The following is a 23,194-nucleotide window of genomic DNA, read 5'->3' as shown; positions in this document are numbered from 1 at the left end:
ATCTTCTTTATCCATTCATCTGTCGATGGGCATTTAGGTTGCTTCCATGTCCTGGCTATTGTAAACAGTGCTGCAATGAACACTGTGGTACATGACTCTTTTTGAATTAGGGTTTTCTCAGGGGATTTGAATTATGGTTTTCTAGTGGGATTGCTGGGTCATATGGTAATTCTATTTTTAGTTTTTTAAGGAACCTCCATACTGTTCTCCATAGTGGCTGAACCAATTTACATTCCCACCAACAGTGCAAGAGGGTTCCCTTTTCTCCACACCCTCTCCAGCATTTGTTGTTTGTAGATTTTCTGATGATGCCCATTCTAACTGGTGTGAGGTGATATACCTCATTGTAGTTTTGACTTGCGTTTCTCTAATAATTAGTGATGTTGAGCAGCTTTTCATGTGCTTCTTGGCCATCTGTAAGTCTTCTTTGGAGAAATGTCTATTTAGGTCTTCTGCCCATTTTTGGATTGGGTTGTTTGTTTTTTTAATATTGAGCTGCATGAGCTGTTTATATATTTTGGAGATTAATCCTTTGTCAGTTGCTTCATTTGCAAATATTTTCTCCCATTCTGAGGGTTGTCTTTTCACCTTGTTTGTAGTTTCCTTTGCTGTGCAAAAGCTTTCAAGTTTCATTAGGTCCCATTTGTTTATTTTTGTTTTTATTTCCATTACTCTAGGAAGTGCATCAAAAAAGACCTTGCTGTGATTTATGTCAAAAAGTATTCTTCCTATGTTTTCCTCTAAGAGTTTTAGAGTGTCTGGCCTTACATTTAGGTCTTTAATCCATTTTGAGTTTATTTTTGTGTATGGTGTTAGGGCGTGTTCTAATTTCATTCTTTTACATGTAGCTGTCCAGTTTTCCCAGCACCACTTATTGAAGAGGCTGTCTTTTCTCCATTGTATACTCTTGCCTCCTTTATCAAAGATAAGGTGACCATAAGTGCGTGGGTTTATCTCTGGGCCTTCTATCCTGTTCCATTGATCTATATTTCTGTTTTTGTGACAGTACCACACTGTCTGGATTACTGTAACTTGTTATTTATAATAACTTGGTTATTTAGTAACGTATTGTTTATCCTCCATGTGTTTGTGTTTTTCACGTTTTTTTCCCTGTAATTGGTTTCTAATCTCATAGCATGGTGGTCAGAAAAGATGCTTGATATGTTTTCAATTTTCTTAAATTTACCAAGGCTTGATTTGTGACCCAAGATGTGATCTATCCTGGAGAATGTTCCATGCGCACTTGAGAAGAAAGTGTCATCTGCTGTTTTCGAATGGAATATTTAATTAAATATCAATTAAATCTATATGGTCTATTGTGTCATTTAAAGCTTGCGTTTCCTTATTAATTTTCTATTTGGATGATCTGTCCACTGGTATAAGTGAGGTGTTAAAATCCCCCACTATTATTGCATTACTGTTGATTTCCTCTTTTATAGTTGTTAGCAGTTGCCTTATGTATTGAGGTGTTCCTATGTTGGGTGCATATATATTTATAATTGTTAAATCTTCTTCTTGGATTGATCCCTTGATCACTATATAGTGTCCTTCCTTGTCTCTTGTAACATTCTTTACTTTAAAGTCTATTTTATCCAACATAAGTATTGTTACTCCAGCTTTCTTTTGATTTCCATTTGCATGGAATATCTTTTTCCATCCCCTCACTGTCAGTCTGTATGTGTCCCTAGGTCTGAAGTGGGTCTCTTGTAGACAGCATATATATATGGGTCTTGTTTTTGTATCCATTCAGTGAGCCTGTGTCATTTGGCTGGAGCATTTAATCCATTCACATTTAAGGTAATTATCAATATGTATGCTCCTATTACCATTTTCTTAATTGTTTTGGGTTTGTTTTTGTAGGTCATTTTCTTCTCTTGTGTTTCCCACTTAGACAAGTTCCTTTAGCATTTGTTGTAGAGCTGGTTTGGTGATGCTGAACTCTCTTAGCTTTTGCTTCTCTGTAAAGCTTTTGATGAATCTGAATCAGATCCTTTCTGGGTAGAGTAATCTTCATTGTAGGTTCTTCCCTTTCATCACTTGTCCTGCCACTCCCTTCTGGTTTGTAGAGTTTCTGCTGAGAAATCAGCTGTTAACCTTATGGGAGTTCCCTTGTATGTTATTTGTCGTTTTTCCCTTGCTGCTCTCAATAATTTTTCTTTGTCTTTAATTTTTGCCAATTTGATTACTATGTGTCTCGGCATGTTTCTCCTTGGGTTTATCCTGTATGGGACTCTCTGCACTTCCTGGACTTGGGTGGCTATTTCCTTTCCCATGTTAGGGAAGTTTACAACTATAATCTCTTCAAATATTTTCTCTGGTCCTTTCTCTCTCTCTTCTCCTTCTGGGACCCCCTATAATGTGAATGTTGTTGTGTTTAATGTTGTCCCAGAGGTCTCTTAGGCTGTCTTCATTTCTTTTCATTCTTTTTTCTTTAGTCTGTTCCGCAGCAGTGAATTCCATCATTCTGTCTTCCAGGTCACTTATCTGTTGTTCTGCCTCAGTTATTCTGCTATTGATTCCTTCTAGTGTATTCTTCATTTCAGTTACTGTATTGTTCATCTCTGTTTGTTTGTTCTTTAATTCTTCTAGGTCTTTGTTAAACATTTCTTGCATCTTCTCGATCTTTGCCTCCATTCTTTTTCTGAGCTCCTGGAGCATCTTCAGTATCATTATTCTGAATTCTTTTTCTGGAAGGCTGCCTATCTCCACTTCATTTAGTTGTTTCTCTGGGGTTTTATCTTGTTCCTTCATCTGGTACATAGCCTTTTCATCTTGTTTATCTTTCTGTGAATGTGGTTTTTGTTCCACAGGCTGCAGGATTGTAGTTCTTTTTGCTTCTGCTGTCTGCCCTCTGGTGGATGAGGCTATCTAAGAGGCTTGTGCAAGTTTCCTGATGGGAGGGACTGGTGGTGAGTAGTGTTGGCTGTTGCTCTGGTGGGCAGAGCTCAGTAAAACTTTAATCTGCTTGTCTGCTGATGGGTGGGGCTGGGTTCCCTGCCTATTGGTTGTTTGGCCTGAGGCAACACAACACTGGAGCCTACCTGGGCTCTTTGGTGGGGCTAATGGTGGACTCTGGGAGGTTCTCACGCCAAGGAGCACTTCCCAGAACTTCTGCTGCCAGTGTCCTTGTCCCCACGGTGAGCCACAGCCACCCCCCGCCTCTGCAGGAGACCCTCCAACACTAGCAGGTAGGTCTGGTTCAGTCTCCCCTGGGGTCACTACTCTTTCCCCTGGGTTCCAATGTGCACACTACTTTGTGTGTGCCCTCCAAGAGTGGAGTCTCTGTTTCTCCCAGTCCTGTCAAAGTCCTGCAATCAAATCCTGCTAGCCTTCAAAGTCTGATTCTCTAGGAATTCCTCCTCCCATTGCCGGACCCCCAGGTTCGGAAGCCTGATGTGGGGCTCAAAACCTTCACTCCAGTGGGTGGACTTCTGTGGTATAAGTGTTCTCCAGTTTGTGAGTCACCCACCCAGCAGTTATGGGATTTGATTTTATTCTGATTGCGCCCCTCCTACCATCTCATTGTGGCTTCTCCTTTGTTTTTGGATGTAGGGTATCTTTTTGGCTGAGTTCCAGTGTCTTCCTGTCGATGATTGTTCAGCAGTTAGTTGTGATTCAGGTACTCTTGCAAGAGGGAGTGAGAGCACATCCTTCTACTCCGCCATCTTGAACCAATCTCAATATTTAAATTTTGAATAAATTTTCTCAAAGGGAAAGAAGGAAGGAACTCCATCTATACTAAGTGATAAAAAGCAATTTAAAATATTTAATCCAAGTGAAAGGGCATGATAAAAATAATTCTAAATCAAGCCAGCAAAGAAAGAATTTATATACCTATAGATACATATCATATACATATATCTAATTGATACATATATATGAATTCCTAATATATGTCTCCTATAATTAAATATGATATTGGCATATATGCATATATACATGAATTGTGGAGATTACATGAAATATTTTTATGTCTTTGATTACCAAAAGCAGTGGTAGACATAAAACAGACAAGAATGATAGTTTAAAATGACCTGGGCTTCATTTGCGGGCCAGCACCAAATCAGGGAATGACCTTAAGAAAGTTATAAACTCTTTGGACTTTAGTTTTTCCCATTTTGAAAAAATTAGCACTCTAAACACATGCATATAAAAAGTGTTCAATCACACAGGTGGCCTAAACATGCCATTATATATTTTAAAGTAATTGTGTCAATGCAATGCTTTATTTAATTAGTAGAATCCAGTATGTTATTTTATTTTGAAAAATCAAATACGTGCAAAATATGGCTATAAAAATTATAAATGGAGGAAAAGTCAAACTCCAGATTTGAGCCATATCTGCAAGCCAACTGTCACCAGCTGTGGCAGGGTGCAGAGATGCAAAGGGTGCCCGGACATTTTATCACCATGACCCAAGATCCCTCCACACTGTCACAAGGCAGGAAAACGTGCGGCAGAAATGTGAGTAAGGACCCACTCAGCCTCTGTGCTTATGTGTGTTGTGGCAGACTAGAAATTTCTGACTTGCTTATAACTCCCAACAAATTAACTTTCCCACAGAGGCAATTTTTAAAGAGGTGACTAGATTTCTATCATACTGATTACAAAGCACCACGCCTCACCGGGCACGGGCACAGTGAAGCACCGTAGCAACCAGAAATCAGAAAACAGAACGCAGACACAAAGAACGGGACCAAGATGAAAATTAAGTAACAGTGATGACAGTAAAGAACTCAGCCGTGGCAACAGCGAGGCGGCCGCTCTGCTGGATTTGTTGGCAAATGGTGTCCTTTTTTCCACAAGGAAACCCCTCGCTTCCCCGAGAGCCTTCGGCAGGGGAGGGTGTGCACATCTATGCAGAGTTTTAGTTTTCTTACAGGTGAAACCTAAACTCGGAAACTGGCCAGACGGGCTACAGTTTCACTACAAACCCCAAATCACAGGGCTCTGGTGTGGCAAGTTAGACCGTGTGAGCAGATATTGCAGGGATGCTTCCTGGCTTCCTTCCACAGAACATTAGCCACTGCTGCAGATAAACAGTGCTGGGGGGCAGGCTCCCCCCCAAGCCAGGCGTGACTAACGTTGGCAGGGCTGATTTCACAGAAGAAGCCATCTGCCCGGATCACCTATAGATTTTATGGCAGAGGCTCTGGTCCCAGAGATTCTGATTCAACATGGGTGTGTAGTGGTGGTAGAGAATAGGTGGGCAGGTATTTGTATCTGTATTTTGTTTTATTTGGAAAGGTGGTTCAGCCATGCATTCTCAGCTGAGGACCACTGATGGACTAGAACGGAGAACAAGAGCCACCCCATGCCCCATCACGGTCTGAACAGGTGCCGGCTGCCTACTAGGTCTCCTGTTCTAAGTGCCATTCACATACCTTTTGCATCCGGTCCTCCTGATGGCCCTTTAGGGTCGGTCACATTATTATGTCTATTTTAAACATGAGGAAACAGAAGCACCGAGAGGGTAAGCCATAGGACCACGCCCACACAGCGAGCTCTGGGGTTTGAACCCTGCAGTCTGTAAAACTGCCGACATAGAGAAATTTGCTGACAAAAGGAATAGTCCATCCAAAAGAGAACAATTTTATGCTCCCCATTTAATAAATGCAGGGGAGAACATGTAAAAAGCAGGTATCGTTCTCTTCCCCTAGGAGAAAGCAGCAATGGCTTGCTATAAGGTATAAAAATGCCTCATGGTATATCTAAAAGTCCAAATTCTGTCTGGGACCAAAAACTGCCTTACCGGTTTAATACTATAAACTCCTAAGTCCATGCACACACAAAAAAACATCAAACCAGCCAAAGGAAATTTATCCCCCCCCCCTTTTTTTTTACTCATCTCTCACCTTCCTGAATATAATGACTCAATTTTTCAGTCATGCAAAATACAGTAATAGAACCTAAGAGCAACATTATGAATGTTAACCCACTACTATAAATGTGGCTTGTATGATATGACGGCACATTTTTATACTGACACTGCTTCATTTTATTAACCACCCTGCTATCATAAACACCCTGGCTGGGGAATATTTGCATTTTGAGTGATTTTCTATCAGTAAAAAAATTTTATTCCTTAAACAAAAATTTATAGGGTTGTAATCTCTGTACACAGAGTTGGCAGAAGAACTTGCCCAGAGCATATTCATTGCTTTGTATGCAACTGAACCAACACAAACAAAACACATTTTTCAAAACTATTGCTCATGTGCAAAATTTGTACTTAAAATGTAATCCATCCGTACAGCCTGTCACCAAACTACTGTTCAGAAACAGACGAGGATAAGTCTGAGCTTTCAACAAATCATGAACTCACAACCATCCCACATGTCTCTTTTAACAGACTATTTGGAGGTATAAAAATAACATTAAATACCTTTAACTACCAATTCTGCATAGTTGGATAGGCCAACTCCTCCATCGGTTCGAATCATGCAGCGGTATTTTCCAGCATCTCGTTTGGTTGTATTCACGACATTAAACGATGCTATGAATCGCCGGGAACTAGTCACCTTTATTTCCTTCAGGGGAGCGTCCCGTACATCAATGCCCTGTAAACGTGGGGATGGGGAGAGCAGAAAGAAACAATATCAGCTGTCATACGGAACCAGGAAGACATCTGAAGGCACAGAATGGATGGTACTGATGCTACCTCCTTACAGATCTTGGTTCCACGGTTTATTACCCATGGCAGTTGTTCCAGGAAAACAGGTGCCCAGAAACTGAAATTCTGCCTCGATCAACACTTTCAGGATTTGAGGGATGCAAAATTAAGTGTGCAGAAATGTCTTTGGTTTTGCCCCTTTAAAATGTTCATTATGTTATTCTGCCTCAACAGGAGGAGAGCAAAAAGCACATGGAAAAATTCCTCATTTTGCTCCCAAACTATCAACATTTAGTCTTTTTGTAATACTTAATCATTTTTTTTTATACTTGGCTAGGAAACAAAATTAATTCGCACACTACCCTATGATTGGCCTCATTTTATACATGAACTGATAAACAACTTATCAAGAACTACATTAAAAATGTAAGTAGGTATTAGCATAAGTTCTGAAGGACTAGTCTCAGCTTTAGAATTTTCTTCCTGGAGCTATCAAAACCAAGCAGAAGTAGGTGTTTAATATTACCTGACACTGAAATGCTAGGAGAGAAGTTCCTTTACACATCCCACAGCCCAGGACCACACAAAGCAGGTTCCAACACTGGAACAGTGCTGTCTTACACTATCCCGGAGACATTAATTAAGTCCTTAGTTACGCACACTTGGAAATCCATTCTATGCTTCCCACAGTTTAAAGCCTCAAGAAAGACTACAGATTTCAGTCCTATATTTTTTTTTTCTTACAATTATCAGGAAAGAGGCTATCTTTAACATGTTATTTGCAAGTATTAAGGAGAAAACAATGGGCAAAGACCTTAAGGCAAATGCACGACACCAAGCATTATGTCCAATTATTCACCCAGCAACCATGCTGGGTGCCATTCATGTGCTGTCACTGTGTTAGGACACTAGGCTCACAACAGTGGACAACAGAAAAGTGGCCTTAGTGTTCACAGTAGCGCTTCAGTTGCTGGGAAATATAGGCTTGAAATGATCACCAATGATGGCCAGGGCAGGTGGCTGGCAGAAATCACAATGAGGCCGTCTTTAGATATGGTGCCGTTTTGAGGAAGTGACATTGGAGCTGAGATCTGAAGGGTAAGTAGGAGCTGCCAGGCAAAGGGGAGGGTGGAAGAAAAGGAGCGCCCTGGTCAGAGGAGAGAGAATAGGAGGCCTGGGATGGTTAGAAAGAGCCGAAAGCTTTGGAGGACATCAAGGCGGCCAGTGGAACTGGGGAGGTGGGCGCACACCTGTGCATTCAGGGACTCGCAGACCGTACGCAAATGTTTTGTGTTTATAAGTATGAACACGCCAGGCTACCAATAATAAAACTCACCTGTAGAACTCAGTGACTTATATTATGCAAAGCCTTTTAGAAGCTTTTGCTGTGATATTTTCTTTGTCAGTATGTCCTAACGGACATGAGTTTGGGAGTAGACGGACCAGGGTGCCAAACCTAACGTCAGAGTGATTTATGCTCCTGGGGCCCCCCTTTCCTCATCTGTAACGGGACAATACAACTCTCAGGGCAGTTGTGAGAATTTAAAGATATACACGCGCAAGGACACTTGCCTAATGACCGGGGCCACAAGTCCCTGCCCGGATTCTGGACCAGCTGAGGGATGAGTTCAAGAAGAAAGGCGGACAGGCGGTCAAACACCTCGTTTAGTACCTGTGGACCTGGCCCTGCAGAATACGCAGAACGCGGCCGACGTGCGGTAACCATGGGCTTGCTAGAACTGAAGCACGGAATCAGACTCACCCACCCAGCCACGGGCCGCACTGCAAAACCACACACACCCCCGCCCGCCACGTGGGGTGCTGCTGGCAAACTCGCAGGGTGGAGGAAGGGCTGCTGTGGGGAGTGAGCTCCCAAAGGAGGGGCTGGGCCGGGCGTGCTCCCGCTTCCTGTCCGGCAGCCGCGTGCACAGAGACAAAGCATCCCGGTGCTGCGCCAGTACAGTTCCTGCCACAGCGAAGGAAACGTCGGGGACGCGGAAGAACAGTTCCCACCATCTTTAGTACTAGCTGTCAGAACAGTCTTGCTAATAGCTTAAACAGTCATAGATCTGAATGTGACATTAAATATATACCTTATATATCCTATGTGAGTCTTTTTTATTACTAAATCCTCTCAATTTGGTCTGACAAAGGGCACTGAGAAGTTAAACAAAACAAAACATCAATCCAGCATTATTAATTGATACAACAGGAGAAAGTATTTCTCTCTGTATTTCATAGTCTCCCATCCTCTCCCCCAAATAAATATAATAAATAATTAAATTCTACCACTAGGAGTAACCTCAGACCTACTACTCTATAAAATTAAGTTTGTCTTTTTCAGACTGAAAAGAAAATCTAATCTCGTTTTGGGAAAAAAAAAAAAAAGAGCCCTGAAGAAAGGCATACTTCACATTTATAATTATTTGTTTTGTTTATTAACAATGACAAAAACAAAAGGGCTATCTACTTATTTATTTACTTACTTGTGGCACGAATCTTGTAAGAATATACTTCTTTAGTTGCCTTGTAATATTTGTCCTAATGAAATAAGCCTGTCTCAAAAGAATGTTAATTCAAAAGAATTTTAAAGTATGCCCTTATGGATCCCTTACAAGTATTCAAGGCTGTACTGAGGGCAGTCAAGTTTAAGAAAACTTCTGTGTTGGATTCATATATATGTTGAGAGGAGCTTTACTTCAGAGCTGTTGACTTCATGCCACAAATTTATCCTTTAAAATAAACAGCTTCAAACTAACAGCTTTACAGAACTCCAATGAGTCACATGAACTCTCAGGAATGGGACTTGTTTTTAAGCACATGTATTTAATCACACAGAAAGTTAGATTCAGCTTCTTCAAGAGAAACAGTATATAGAAAGGAGAAAACAAGTGCTAGCTAGCAATCACTTTAGCTTAGAATCCATATGCCATCATAAATCTTGCTTCAATCTGCAGGTGTTTTCTATTACATCATTCACATGTACGTGGATCCAAGCATTCATTCAACCCAAACTTAGTTAACATCTTTTATGAGGCAGGCACTCTACCTATACAGGGAGCATGGGGTTAAGAGAACCAGCCCTTACCTAACTGAATCCACAGTCTGGTTAGAAAAACAGACAGGTAAGGCATTAATTACACTACAGAGCAAGGAACTGCCTGACACAGTAAACCCAGGGAAAAGAGCCTCACCAGCGAGGGGGATGAGGGTTGGCTTTCTAGAAAGCAAGACTTGAGGCCAGAACTGGGGATGCACAGGACTTTCTCGGGCAGTGAAGGAGGAAAAATGGAGCCAGTAAGTGAGAAGAGCTCTGTAAAAGTCAACAGCCAAGACAGCTGAACTGTGGGGTGGTAGGTTTATTCTATTCCGCTACAGCACAAAGTGCTCCTGGAATGGCAGGTGATGAGGCTGGAATGGTAGAGCCCACACCCAGGAATAGGACCTGTGGAGGGTTACAGTTTATCCTGATGCCAGGAACACAAGGATTTTTGGCAAAAGGGTGACATGAGCACATCTGTGGGTACAGTAATGGCCCAAAGCAAGGAGTGTGGGAGCCCAACTGATGTCAAGGAAACTGGCTGTATTTTCTGCAAAAATCATAGTAACACATGACAAAAGGAGGGATGAGAGACAGGAAGGGAGGGATTCTAAAGCTATTTAGGAAATATAATCTATAAAAGTGGGTTACCATATGATCCAGCAATCCCACTCCTGGGCATATACCTGGAGAAAACCAAAATTTGAAAAGATACATGCTCCCCAATGATCATAGCAGCATTATATACAATAGCCAGGACATGGAAGCAACCTAAATGTCCATCGACAGACGAATGGATAAAGAAGATGTGGTACATACATACCATGGAATACTACTCAGCCATAAAAAAAAGAATGAAATAATGCCATTTGCGGCAACATGGATGGACCTAGAGATTATCATACTAAGTGAAGCAAGTCAGACAAAGAAAGACAAATATCATATTATATCACTCATATGTGGAATCTAAAAAACAATACAAATGAACTTATTTATAAAACAGAAACAGACTCACAGACATAGAAAACAAACTTATGGTTACTAAAGGGGAAAGGTGGGGGGGAGGGATAAATTAGGAGGTTGGGATTAACATACACACACTACTATATATAAAATAGATAATCAACAAGGACCTACTTATAGCACAGGGAACTCTACTCAATACTCTGTAAAAACCTATACGGGAAAAGAATCTGAAAAAGAATGGATATATATATGTATGTATAACTGAATCACTTTGCTGTACACCTGAAACTAACACAGCATTGTAAATCAACTATACCCCAATATAAAATAAAAATTAAATAAAAAAGAAAGAAATTTTTAAAAAGGGGGTTACACTGCAGTACCATCTTTCTCTTCTAGTAGATTATAAGTTCCTCAAGGTCATGAAACAGATGTATTCATTTTGTGGACATGGGTGCACAGGGAATAGAGCTCAATTAATATTTGCTGACTCTAGGAATCATAGTCTCGGTGGAAAAAAGTTCCATAGGTAGGAAAGAAATGTGAGATTGTTATATTAACAGACTTATACCTGATCCTTACAACTGGACAGCGAATCTTTATTTACAAGGGAGACCAACAGGGAAAACTAAAAGGATATTTTAGAGGATCTGTGTGCCCCTCGGTCAGCAACACTGCCCAGTCATTGTAATCGTAGTAGGCAAAATAGCGGCCCCCAAAGATGTCTACTCCCTGGTCACCAGAACCTGGGAGTTTGAAGATGAGATTAAAATAAGGATCTATGGTATAAATGGAGGTATTTTGTAAAATAACCTTGAAACTGTAATTTGACATGTGTTTGGTCAGGTTGTGTCACATTTAATTTGTTTTTTTTTCTATTTTTTTTTCATTTGAAAACTAAGTTAGCAATAATTAATTCAATAATTACCACATTCTGCCATTAAAGGATATATTAGCACCATCAAAAAATAATAATAAAAAAAATAAGGATCTAGAGATGGGAAGATTATGCTAGCTTATCCAGGTGGGCCCAATGTAATGATAAGGTAGGAGAAGGTAGGAAGGTCAGATGCAGAAGGAGATGTGACCAGAGAAGCAAGTGCTTTGAAGACTGAGGAAGGGACCATGAGCCACGAAATGCAGGAAGCTTCTGGAAGCTGCAGAAACAAGGGACAGATCCTCCCCTACAGCTTCCAGAAGGAGTCAGCCCTGCCATCACCTTATTTCAGGACTTCTGACCTCCAGAACGGTGAGATAATGAAGCCACTAAGTTTGTGGTAACTTGTTACAGCAGCAATAGAACAGTAATACAATGAATATCAGGATATTGAAAACTCCTGTGGCTTTTCAGAGATGCACAATAGTCATGAATACTGATTTGTCAGAGTTACACAGCAAATCTTTAAGGCCAGTTTAGGTCTTATGGGCTAGCAACAGTTCTATTCAAAAGCCGTCACTGTAGCCAAAATAAAATAACAAAGTTGGAGGACTCACACTTCTCAACCTCAAAACTTACTACAAAGCTACTGTAATCAAAACACAGTGTGGTACTGGCATAAGGACAGACACAGACCAATGGAATAGGATAGAGAACCCAGAAACAGACCCTCACATCTCTGGTCAGTGGATTTTTGACATGGGTGCCAAGGCCATTCAATGGGGAAATGATACTTTTTTCAACAAATGGTGCTGGTAAAACGGGACATCCATGTGCAAAACAATGAACTTGGACCCTTATCTTTCATTTTATACAAAAATTAAAACAAATGATCAAATACCTAAAATTAAGAGCTAAAAGTATAAATCTCTCAGAAGAAAACATAGGGGGAAATCTTCATGATCCTAGATTTGGAATTGATTTCTTAAATACAATGCCAAAATCACAGGCAACAAAAGAAAAAATAGGTAAACTTGACTTCATAAAATAAAAACTTTTGTGCATCAAAGGACACTATCAAGAGAGTAAAAATACAACCAACAGAATGGAAGAAAATATTTACAAATAATTTATCTCATAAGGGATTAATATCCTGAATACATAAAAAAGTTCTACAACTCAGCAAAACAACAGCAACAAAAACCAAACAATCCAATTTTAAAATGGGCAAAGGACTTAAATAGACATTTTCCCCAAAGAAGATACAGAAATAATACAGACCAATAAGCACATGAAAAGATGCTCAACATCATTAGCCATTAGGGAAATGCAAATCAAGACCACAATGATATCACTTCATACCCAGCAGAATGGCCATTATACCAAAAAAAAAAAAAAAAAGAAAGAAAGAAAAAAGAAAAGAAAAAGAAAAAGAACAAGCGTTGGCAAGGTTTAGTTTATTTTTTGTTACAGATCATTTTAATTTAAATAAAATTTGAAATAGTGGTTTTATATATATATGATCTCTTCATTTAAATTTCCTGTGATATCTGTAGAATTTTTCATAGCATTAGATAATTTCAAAAACATGCTTTTTAATGTTTTCCACTATATGGCTGTAGCCATTATTTATATAAGTAGTTCTCTATTGCTACACATTTAAATTATTTATATTCGTCACTATTATAAATGATCTTAGGACAATCCCTATTTCCTAAAATTATTAGGTCAAAAGGGAATAAAAATTTTAACTTTTTTTTTTTTTGGATGAATAACCTAAAAATCTCTATAGAGAGTTATTATGTATTTATAAGAATTGTGTTGTTTGGACTTCTCTGGTGGCACAGTGGTTAAGAATCCGCCTGCCAATGCAGGGGACACGGGTTCAAGCCCTGGTCCAGGGAGATCCCACATGCCGTGGAGCAACTAAGCCCGTGCACCACAACTACTGAGCCTGTGCTCTAGAGCCCGCGAGCCACAACTACTGAGCCCGTGTGCCCCAACTGCTGAGGCCCGCGTGCCTAGAGCCCATGCTCCACAAAAAGAGAAGCCACCGCAATAAGAAGCCCGCACACCGCAACAAAGAGTAGCCTCCGCTCGCTGCAACTAGAGAAAGCCCGCACGCAGCAACGAAGACCCAACGCAGCCAAAAAATAAATAAATAAATAAATAAATAAATAAATAAATAAAACCTTCCTTAAAAAAAAAAAATTGTGTTTTTTAATGGGAATTCAAATGGCTCCTAAAATCAAGTTATTTTCCAACTCCTTTTAAATACTACAGACAGATCAAACAGGACAGGGCATTGGCCTAAATCACTGACCTTTTCTTATTAATATTTCCAATACAATAGGGGAAAAAAATAAGCTTATCTTGGATAAAAGATCAAATATTCAGAAGAATATTTATATTTCTGTGGTACTGCATATGCCTTTTATGGTACAAATTCATTTATTCTCTTACTCGATAGCACTTTTAAATTAAAATAAATCCCATTTTTAATATTTTGAAGAATGATAAATTCCCTACAATACTATGAGATGCTAACTCTGACCTCTTTCCATCAGGCAAGGATGCTCCTTGAGACTCACATCTTCAGTATCCATAAGTGGATATTCCCCAAAATGGAAAATACAAACCAAACTAAGTAAGATTAAGTGTGCTTAAGATAATTTAACTGAAGAGCATGTAGCACTCCTAAAATATATATTTAGAATTAGGGACGCATGGCAATATTTAAATATCTATAAGATTAATTACTCAGATTGACGCATCTCATTTAAATTTGTGGCATCACCAGGAATTTCATGCAAGTTGAAAATCCCACTTGGAAAATGTGAGCAGAATAGTTGCCTGAAGACTGTCGACCACTGAGGCCACACGTAAGGGGAATGAGATGAGCAGAGAAACAAACCAGGAAAGTCTGTGGAAGGCGGGAGGGAGAGGCAGGGAGACAGAGAGAACAAAAGGAAGAGGAAGAAGTGAGACCCGCAGAGAAAGAAGGGGCGATGCCAGTGCCAGATGGAAAGTGACAGGACAGGAGAGGAGGGGGCGCCCCAAGGAAAGGACCGAAGACCATGGGGACAGGGACGGGGGGAGGATTAAAATGAGAACAGATCACGTGCCCAAACGCCAGAGAAAGATGCACTTCTGAGGGCCATATTCATTCCTTCCCTTTGAAATCCTGGCATTCACACTTTAATCCTGGTCTTGTTTCCTGAGGCTGAATACATTCATCAGGTCCAACAGCACCTGTCGGTTCTGTATTAGCCCAGTTCTCAGATCACGTGCGTCAAGATGATTGGTTTAAGAAGATGTGTCATATATATATACAATGGAATATTACTCAGCCATAGGAAAAGTGAAATAATGCCATCTGCAGCAACATGGATGGACCTAGAGATTATCATACTAAGTGAAGTGAGTCAGACAAAGACAAATATCATATGATATCACTTATATGTGGAATCTAAAAAAAGGATACAAATGAACTTATTCACAAAACAGAAACAGACCCACAGACATAGAAAACAAATTTATGTTACCAAAGGGGAAAGGTGGTGGGGGAGAGATAAATTAGGAATTTGGGAGTAACATATACACACTATTATATAAAAAAGAGATAACCAACAAGGACCTATTGTATAGCACAAGGAACTATACTCAATATTTTGTAATAACCTATAAAGGAAAAGAATCTGAAAGAGAATGGAGATATGTATATATATATATATCCATTTTTTTTAAACATCTTTATTGGAGTATAATTGCTTTACAACGGTGTGTTAGTTTTTGCTTTATAACAAAGTGAATCAGCTATACATATACATATATCCCCATATCTCCTCTGTCTTGCGTAATACTGAAAGGGATTTAGGCATTGAATGGGTAACTGAACAGACTGATTTTTTTTTAAATTTATTTATTTATTTTTGGCTGTGTTGGTTCTTCGTTTCTGTGCGAGGGCTTTCTCCAGTTGTGGCGAGCAGGGGCCACTCTTCATCGCGGTGCGCGGGCCTCGCACTGTCGCGGCCTCTCTTGTTGCGGAGCACAGGCTCCAGATGCGCAGGCTCAGTAGTTGTGGCTCACGGGCTTAGTTGCTCCGTGGCATGTGGGATCTTCCCGGACCAGGGCTCGAACCGGTGTCCCCTGCATCGGCAGGCAGACTCTCAACCACTGCGCCACCAGGGAAGCCCCAGACTGATTTTTAAGATGCCTTTTGGTCCCCAGATACTCTTCCTTAGGTCAGAATTCAACAGGGAAGGCAGGGAACCGTGGCTGGCCCATTTTCTCTGATGTTGGACGATGTGAAAGGGCCGAGTCCCCCTCCCTGTCTGCCTCTCCCCATGACAGGGAGGACCAGACAGGACAACGTGCTCAGAACCTGGGGTACCCCTGAGCAGCGAGGAAACTATGGGGAGACTGTTATTCCCGCAAAACAAAGTGATGAAAATGTCCACTGGGTAGAGACAGCACCTTTGTCAGGCAGTTTTCTCTCAATTTTCACAGAGTTAGAAAGAGGCGGCCCTGACAAGGACTGGAGAGCTGGTTCTTAATAACATTACAGCAGGACAATAAGGCATCACCAAGGATGGGACTGCGATTGTTCTTCAGAATATGAGTTCCCCCCATAAGAGAGGCTCCGAGTCCTCGGGACAAAACCCCCGGTTCCAGGCAGAGCACGGCACCAGGTGTCCAGGTGTTAAAGAAACTGCTGACCCATCTTTTGTCAACTTAATGAGACAACCATAACGGCCATATCTGCAAGGAAATGATCTTAATGGTTTAAATGCAGCTTTTTAGAAAAGCAAGAGCATCTTCAAACACGCATGCATTTCAATTTGAGCAAGCCTGAGAAAAAGCCCTGATAGTTATTTAAATTAGACTTCCAACCTTCTTTCTGCAGTGGACTAACTCTAGGACTTCTAAATGAGCAGTAATTTGCCAGCAAAAAAGATACATATTAAGTCTTTCAGAAAGAGTTTTGCAATAATCAGAGCAACGACGGAAAGAAATTGAGGTCCGGGCAGTTAGCAGCAGTGCGGGCAAATTAATCCCATTTTGGAGCCACTCTGAGTGGCAGGGGCCAAGAGAAGATACAGGAGAGCCATTCGCCCCTCCTTAGCCATAGGTGGGGATTAAACCGCACTTGCATTTCTTTAATAGAGAAAATAGTCCGTCTTACCCCACTTTCAAATATGCCCATTTGTAAGATACCGGTTGAAATTCTTACCACTGGGATCACTAATAGTATCAGCAGAGCCAGGAATAATTTTGTTTAAAACATTTCCTGTAATGTAAATCCAATAATAATTGAATATCTCAACAAATCGACTTTCTGGAGCCCATGTATTTTTAAATTTTAATAACTAAGATGGTGCTGACCTTTGATTTCTATTCCATAACCAAGCTAACACAAGTATTTATCAATTTGGAATACTGAACCAGAAGTTCTTACTTATGCTATCATATTCTATGAATAGCTATTGACACGTATTCTTCAACTGGCTAATGGGTATACAGATAGCCAAAGTAACATATTATTTGAACATATGATAGTCTTATAGGCATATTCAAGTAAAGAATTTGATTACGAAAATTTAGACCCTCATTCTGATATTTAGACATAGTTCAATATATGTTTGCAATACATGAATAATATTTAACAACCTGTGTTTAAATTTTATTTAAAAGTTCATCCAAATAATATAGGATATATATAATGAATGCAGTAATTAGAAATACAAAAAAAAAAAAAAAAAGAAGTACCAATGAAATTAGAAGTTCTTTACTCTTAAAATCTGTTGACGGGACTAATCTAGCCACATCAGACTAAGGAGCCTGATGCTGACTGACATTTCCTGTTGGGTTAAAGGTTTGGGTTTGCAAGGCCAGGACTTGACCCTGTTTACTTCAAAACTGTGATAACAGAACTTGACCATGAGGAAGATGGCAGAACCTACCGAGTTATCCATAATCTAAGAGGCAAGGCTAGTTAAACATAAACAAGGCTAAGAACGTCACTTTTCCCCAATCAATATGCCTTAAAACATACAACTCTTTTCTGAAAACATAGCTGAAAGAAGATAAAGGCGCAAGATAAAGGTTAAAAGCCCTGTAGTTCTGAATTTGAATTGTTAATACGATCTCAGGACAGGCTTTATTCTTAAATGTGTGTATGTGCGCATACGTATATATCCCAGCTCCATAGGATGGGAAGATCCAGAAACGATAACGAGTAGGAATAAGCACCTCTGTGATCAGATTGTAATTTCTAATTACCAGTTCCCCCAGAAAAAGAACCAGGGCTCCTTGGAGAAACGGCCAATTCTAGGTCATTAAGATGGAAAATACAAGCCTGGAACATACAGTTACACCACAAAGCAAGAAAGCCATCGAGATGGCCCAGGTCAGGTAAGCACCACTGTTTAGGGGTGGAAGATCTGAGCAGCAATAAAGATAATAAGTGCGATGGATCGAAACTCATCAAATGTGTTTAAATCCACAGGTTGATGATGACAATAATGACATCAGTGACAATAATACTAAATAACCCCTTTGGTCACTTGTGAACTACCAGTGAACTACCTCACTATTTTTGACAATTTGCTTACAAGGACAAAAATATCAAGTATCAATACCACCTTCCCTTTACGATTTATATACCAGGATACCCAAATGGTTGATAATGGGAGAGCGTTTTTCTTTTTAGAAGTATTCTAGTGACTAAACAAAGAAGGACTGAGAATGGGACCGTTCTGCAACCCTGAATGAATTAATGACCCTAGGAATGATCATCAGTGGCTGATAACTTCACAAAAGGAGACATAATTTGCAAGAAACACAGCAGTCAGAAGGACACGTTAAATGACACTACTGTAGGGCAATAAGCAAAACTCAAAATACGGGAGGACTGTGAAGGACAAACCCACTTTCCACAACAATAACAACCATCACAAATGGAGGGAAATGAATAGGGAAGCCTAAAGATAAAAAGGACTTAAGACACTCATCACGCAATTGCAAAGTGTGAACTTTACTGCAATCACAATCAAACAAACTGCTAAAGAAATAAAGTTACAAGACAGCCAAGGATATACGAACACTGACTGTTTTTGCAGGGCATACACGGTGATTATTCTATTTTTTTTTTAAGAGCTCTTATCTTTTAGAGCAGGGTTTTTTTTTGTTTTGTTTTGTTTTTTTAATTTTATAGCTACTTTATTTATTTATTTATTTTTGGCTGTGTTGGGTCTTCGGTTCGTGCGAGGGCTTTCTCTAGTTGCGGCAAGTGGGGGCCGCTCTTCATCGCGGTGCGTGGGCCTTTCACTATCGTGGCCCCTCCCGTTGCGGGGCACAGGCTCCAGACGCACAGGCTCAGTAGTTGTGGCTCACGGGCCCAGCTGCTCCGTGGCATGTGGGATCTTCCCAGACCAGGGCTCGAACCCGTGTCCCCTGCATCAGCAGGCAGACTCTCAACCACTGCGCCACCAGGGAAGCCCTAGAGCAGGGGTTTGAGGCTAAGTCCATCCTGCCACCTGTTTTGTACAGCTTGCAAGCTCAGAACGTTTTTTACATTTTTTAAAGGATTGAAAAAAATCAAAAGAAGAATAGTGTTTTGTGACAATGAAAATGACATGAAAGTCAAATTTCAGTGTCCATACATAAAGCTGTATGGAAAACAGCCACATTCATCCATTTCTGTGTTGTCTGTGGCTGCTTTCCTGCTACAATGGCAGAGATGAAGAGCTATAACTAAGACGCTCTGCCCTACAAAATTTACTATCTGGCCCTTCGCAGAAAAAGTTTGCCAACTCCTGTTTTAGAGAACACTTACAAGTTACATGATATGATGACTAAGACTGCTTCAAAATCATCAGAGGGGGAGCAGGTGGACACACAGAGTATGTAACTGGTCACATATTGTTGGATTTGAAGTCAGATGCTGGGTATATTGAGTTCATGACATCATTCTCTCTACCACTGTATACACTTATAATTTCTAGAATAAAAATAAAAATAGGACTTCGGGAGGAACATATACACACTACTATCTATAAAATAGATAACCAAAAAGGACTTACTGTGTAGCACAGAAAACTATATTCAGTATTTAAAAAGAAAAGAAAAGAAAAGAAAAAATATAAATGAAGAAAATCTAAGAAGCAATTAGAAGGAAATCTCTCGTTTTTGTATTTTTGAACAACTATTTTAACCATCATAATTTCCCCAGGAAAAGTAGTTGGTTTTGCTGCTGGCTTATAAATACTCCAAAGCTATAGGAATCAAAGAACCATTCTGTCCAGGTGTCATTCACCTCCTACAAAAGCATGAAGTCACTATATGGTAAAGATCCCATCACACTAGGAAAAAAAAATGCAATTTGGGAAAGGGGAGCAATATGCCAGGGGTAGCAGTCCCAAGCTGTAGCAACATTTGAATAACTATTATAATAATCATACACCCAGACATGGAAAGTATATACTACACAATTCTTGAATGAAAGCAACCATCAGCTTCTAAACCTTCAGGATAAACAGAAACTCCATTAGTTTGTCACTTGTCCTTTGTGCTTAGTGGACATCACTTCTTATAACTGAAAAAACATAATTTTTTTTTAAATAAATCTATCTATCTATCTATCTATCTATCTATCTATCTATCTATCTATCTATCTTTGGCTGTGTTGGGTCCTCGTTGCTGCACGCGGGCTTTCTCTAGTTGTGGCGAATGGGGGCTACTCTTCGTTGCAGTGTGCGGGCTTCTCATTGTGGTGGCTTCTCTTGTTGCGGAGCACGGGCTCTAGGCACACGGGCTTCAGTAGTTGTAGCACACGGGCTCAGTAGTCATGGCTCACAGGCTCTAGAGCGCAGGCTCAGTAGTTGTGGCGCACGGGCCCAGCTGCTCCGTGGCATGTGGGATCTTCCCAGACCAGGGCTCGAACCCATGTCCCCTGCATTGGCAGGCAGATTCTCAACCACTGCGCCACCAGGGAAGCCCTGGCAGGTGGATTCTTAACCACTGCGCTACCAGGGAAGTCCAAACATAATCTTCTTACACTTGGACAATAGCCAATTCCCTTTTCTTTGAACAAAGGGAATGAAGGGTGGCTTTTTTATACGTAGGAGAGATGCAGAAGAGAATAACGACCTGCTCTATGATTTCAAAGTTCATCTTCTATAGGAGCCACTTGACTGCCACTGTGTGCCTGTCTCAGAGGTCTCTGGCCTTATCCCAAACTGGGTCCCTCTAGGACTACAAGCGGCATGCTTTGTTTTCCATTCCATTTCTCTGGTCCTAAAGACATTTTTGAAATCAAAACCCATCAAAAATTGTCATGTTTCTTCCCTCTCTCTTTTCTAGCTACATAATTCCAGATTACTGGACTGAAAATCTCCTAGAACTTTCAAAGTTACCTAAAGCAGATATGTTTACCTCCTAGCTAAAACATTTTCCATGTTTTCCCTTCCCCTTCCAAAAAGAAGAGACAGAAGAGGAAAAAACCAGAGATTCTAACAGTGTCCAAACTCTCCAGGACCCTCACTCCAAGGCCTGGATCACTAACAAGAGACAGAAGAGACAGTGTTTAGTATTCTCAGCCCTCAACCACGGGAATTCCAGAGCAAGGCTTTCTCCACCTTCCCTTCTCGTGACACAGCTGCGGATTCTTGGAAGCAAGAGAAACAAATGAACCTTTTGATAAATATGAGAAAAGAAACAGAACAAATGCTTTTACAGGAAGTGTGGTTGTTGGGTCCAAAGCAAGCAGTCCTTAAGGCTAGTAGTTGATGCCTCTCTCTTCTGTCCTCCAAAATGAACCATCCGGACCTGCAGTTTTCACAGTACAATTTCACATCCTGGCCCAGAGGCCTTCAGATTGCAACGGAGGAGAACGGTCCAGCTGCTCCTGGTGCATCCTCCTCAAAGCACCAGCTGTTTACACCTTTTTTTGACTGAGACAGGTAATATCACAGAGTAAAATTCATTAATTAATTTCTCTCAGAATCCCCTTAGATATGCCGTACTCTTTCATCCATGTAAAATAAATCTTTAACTTTAAATGAAGGTAATCCAAAATCATTTAAGTTAAAAGATATGGTGTATGCTTTCAAGGCTGCTGGTGGTTTCAGGCTGAATGTTCAATAGTATATCATATATGTGGATATTTAACTGACTAAATAATGGATGTGATTTCAACCACTCAAAATTTTAAGGAGCCAGTGGTTCCTATAGCAACTGAAGATAGTCCTCTTTGTGTCTTCTTGGTATTTTCTTTTTAAAATTTATTTATTTTATTTACATTTATTTTTGGCTGCACTGGGTCTTCGTTGCTGTGCACGGGCTTTCTCTAGTTGTGGCGAGCAAGGGCTACTCTTTGTTGCGGTGCACGGGCTTCTCATTGTGGTGGCTTCTTTTGTTGTGGAGCATAGGCTCTGGCTGCGTGGGCTTCAGTAGTTGTGGCACACGGGCTCAGTAGTTGTGGCACACGGGCTCAGTAGTTGTGGCTCATGGGCTCAGTAGTTGTGGCTCGCAGGCTCAGTAGTTGTGGCACACGGGCTTAGTTGTTCCACAGTATGTAGGATCTTCCTGGACCAGGGCTCGAACCCGTGTCCCCAGCATTGGCAGGCGGATTCTTAACCACTGTGCCACCAGGGAAGCCCCTGGTATTTTCTATGACAGTAAGTGATGTTAAATTTATGCTTTGAAATATAGGGTCTAAAAACACCCATGTTAGGCTTGATAAGGGAGCCATAATTTTACTCCTTTTCAAATCATTTTATGGCTTTTATGTATAATTACAAAATGGTTCTGATATACAGCTGTGATGTTTTTCCCACAGAATCTGTAAAGGAAACTAAAAACCACCAAGAAAGGTTGACCAAATATACACATTCCAGAACACAGAAGCCAAGGCAATAGTACACACACATGAATAAAATTTTCATTTTACATGTCAATAAAAGGTATCACTTAAATTACTATATGATGTTTATGAATCCATGAAGAAATGTTTGGGTCTTTCTGCTATGCAAGAGGCATTACAGTTAAGGACATAGAGTCTAGACTTAGATGGCTTGGTTCAAAACCCAGACCTTGTTACTAGCAACGTGCAAATGGAAAAATCACTGAAACTTCCTGAGGCCCATTTTCTTCTTCCATAAATGGGCACATAAAAGAGTTCTCCTTGGGATCAGTTAAGGGAAAAAATGGCTAAACACACCCTAGCAGAGTACTCAGCAAACAGTGGGACTCAGCAAAAGGAGTTATAATTATTTTATTTCAAACACATATGTTGAAGCTAGTAATGTAAATATTATTAATACAATGTACATATTCATTCATGAACCAAATTATACAAGTCAGAGGAGCTATGAGAATCATTTTAAGTTACCAAAATCTCAGGATTTTCCTTTTTTTCTCAAAAAGGTCTAAAATTATCTGAGCTCAGAAAAGCAATGTAAGAAACTTATTAGACTGGTGGAAATGCCTTTTTCACCATTGTATAGGTCATACCCAGTTAAGAGGAATGATATAGCAAACTCTCAGTAGAAAACAATACCGCTAGGCCAGTAATTAAAAAAAGAAAATTAATCCCAAGTGAATATTATTTTTCAAAGAGCCAGCTTCCCAAATTAAAAGCTCATATTGAATTATATTCCATACCAAAAAAATGAGTGGGTGGGGTTATTCATCAATT

At 40.2% G+C, this 23,194-nt stretch overlaps 1 protein-coding gene across 7 annotated transcripts in view; it reads right to left on the bottom strand.

Moving 5' to 3' along the window:
* The window catches only part of PTPRM (protein tyrosine phosphatase receptor type M), a 742,498-nt gene that overhangs the window by 411,297 nt on the left and 308,007 nt on the right, over positions 1–23,194 (bottom strand). For all 7 annotated transcript variants that reach the window (XM_082353481.1, XM_082353483.1, XM_082353486.1 and 4 more), the window contains exon 6: positions 6,386–6,560. In XM_082353481.1, coding sequence (XP_082209607.1) covers positions 6,386–6,560 — 175 coding nt within the window. The remainder of the gene's footprint in view (positions 1–6,385; positions 6,561–23,194) is intronic.

The sequence above is a fragment of the Balaenoptera borealis genome (assembly GCF_965194805.1).
Source record: "Balaenoptera borealis genome assembly, chromosome: 14".
NCBI lineage: Eukaryota > Metazoa > Chordata > Mammalia > Artiodactyla > Balaenopteridae > Balaenoptera > Balaenoptera borealis.
The sequence above is the reverse complement of the archived record's forward strand: the minus strand, read 5'-3'. Positions and strand labels throughout refer to the sequence as shown.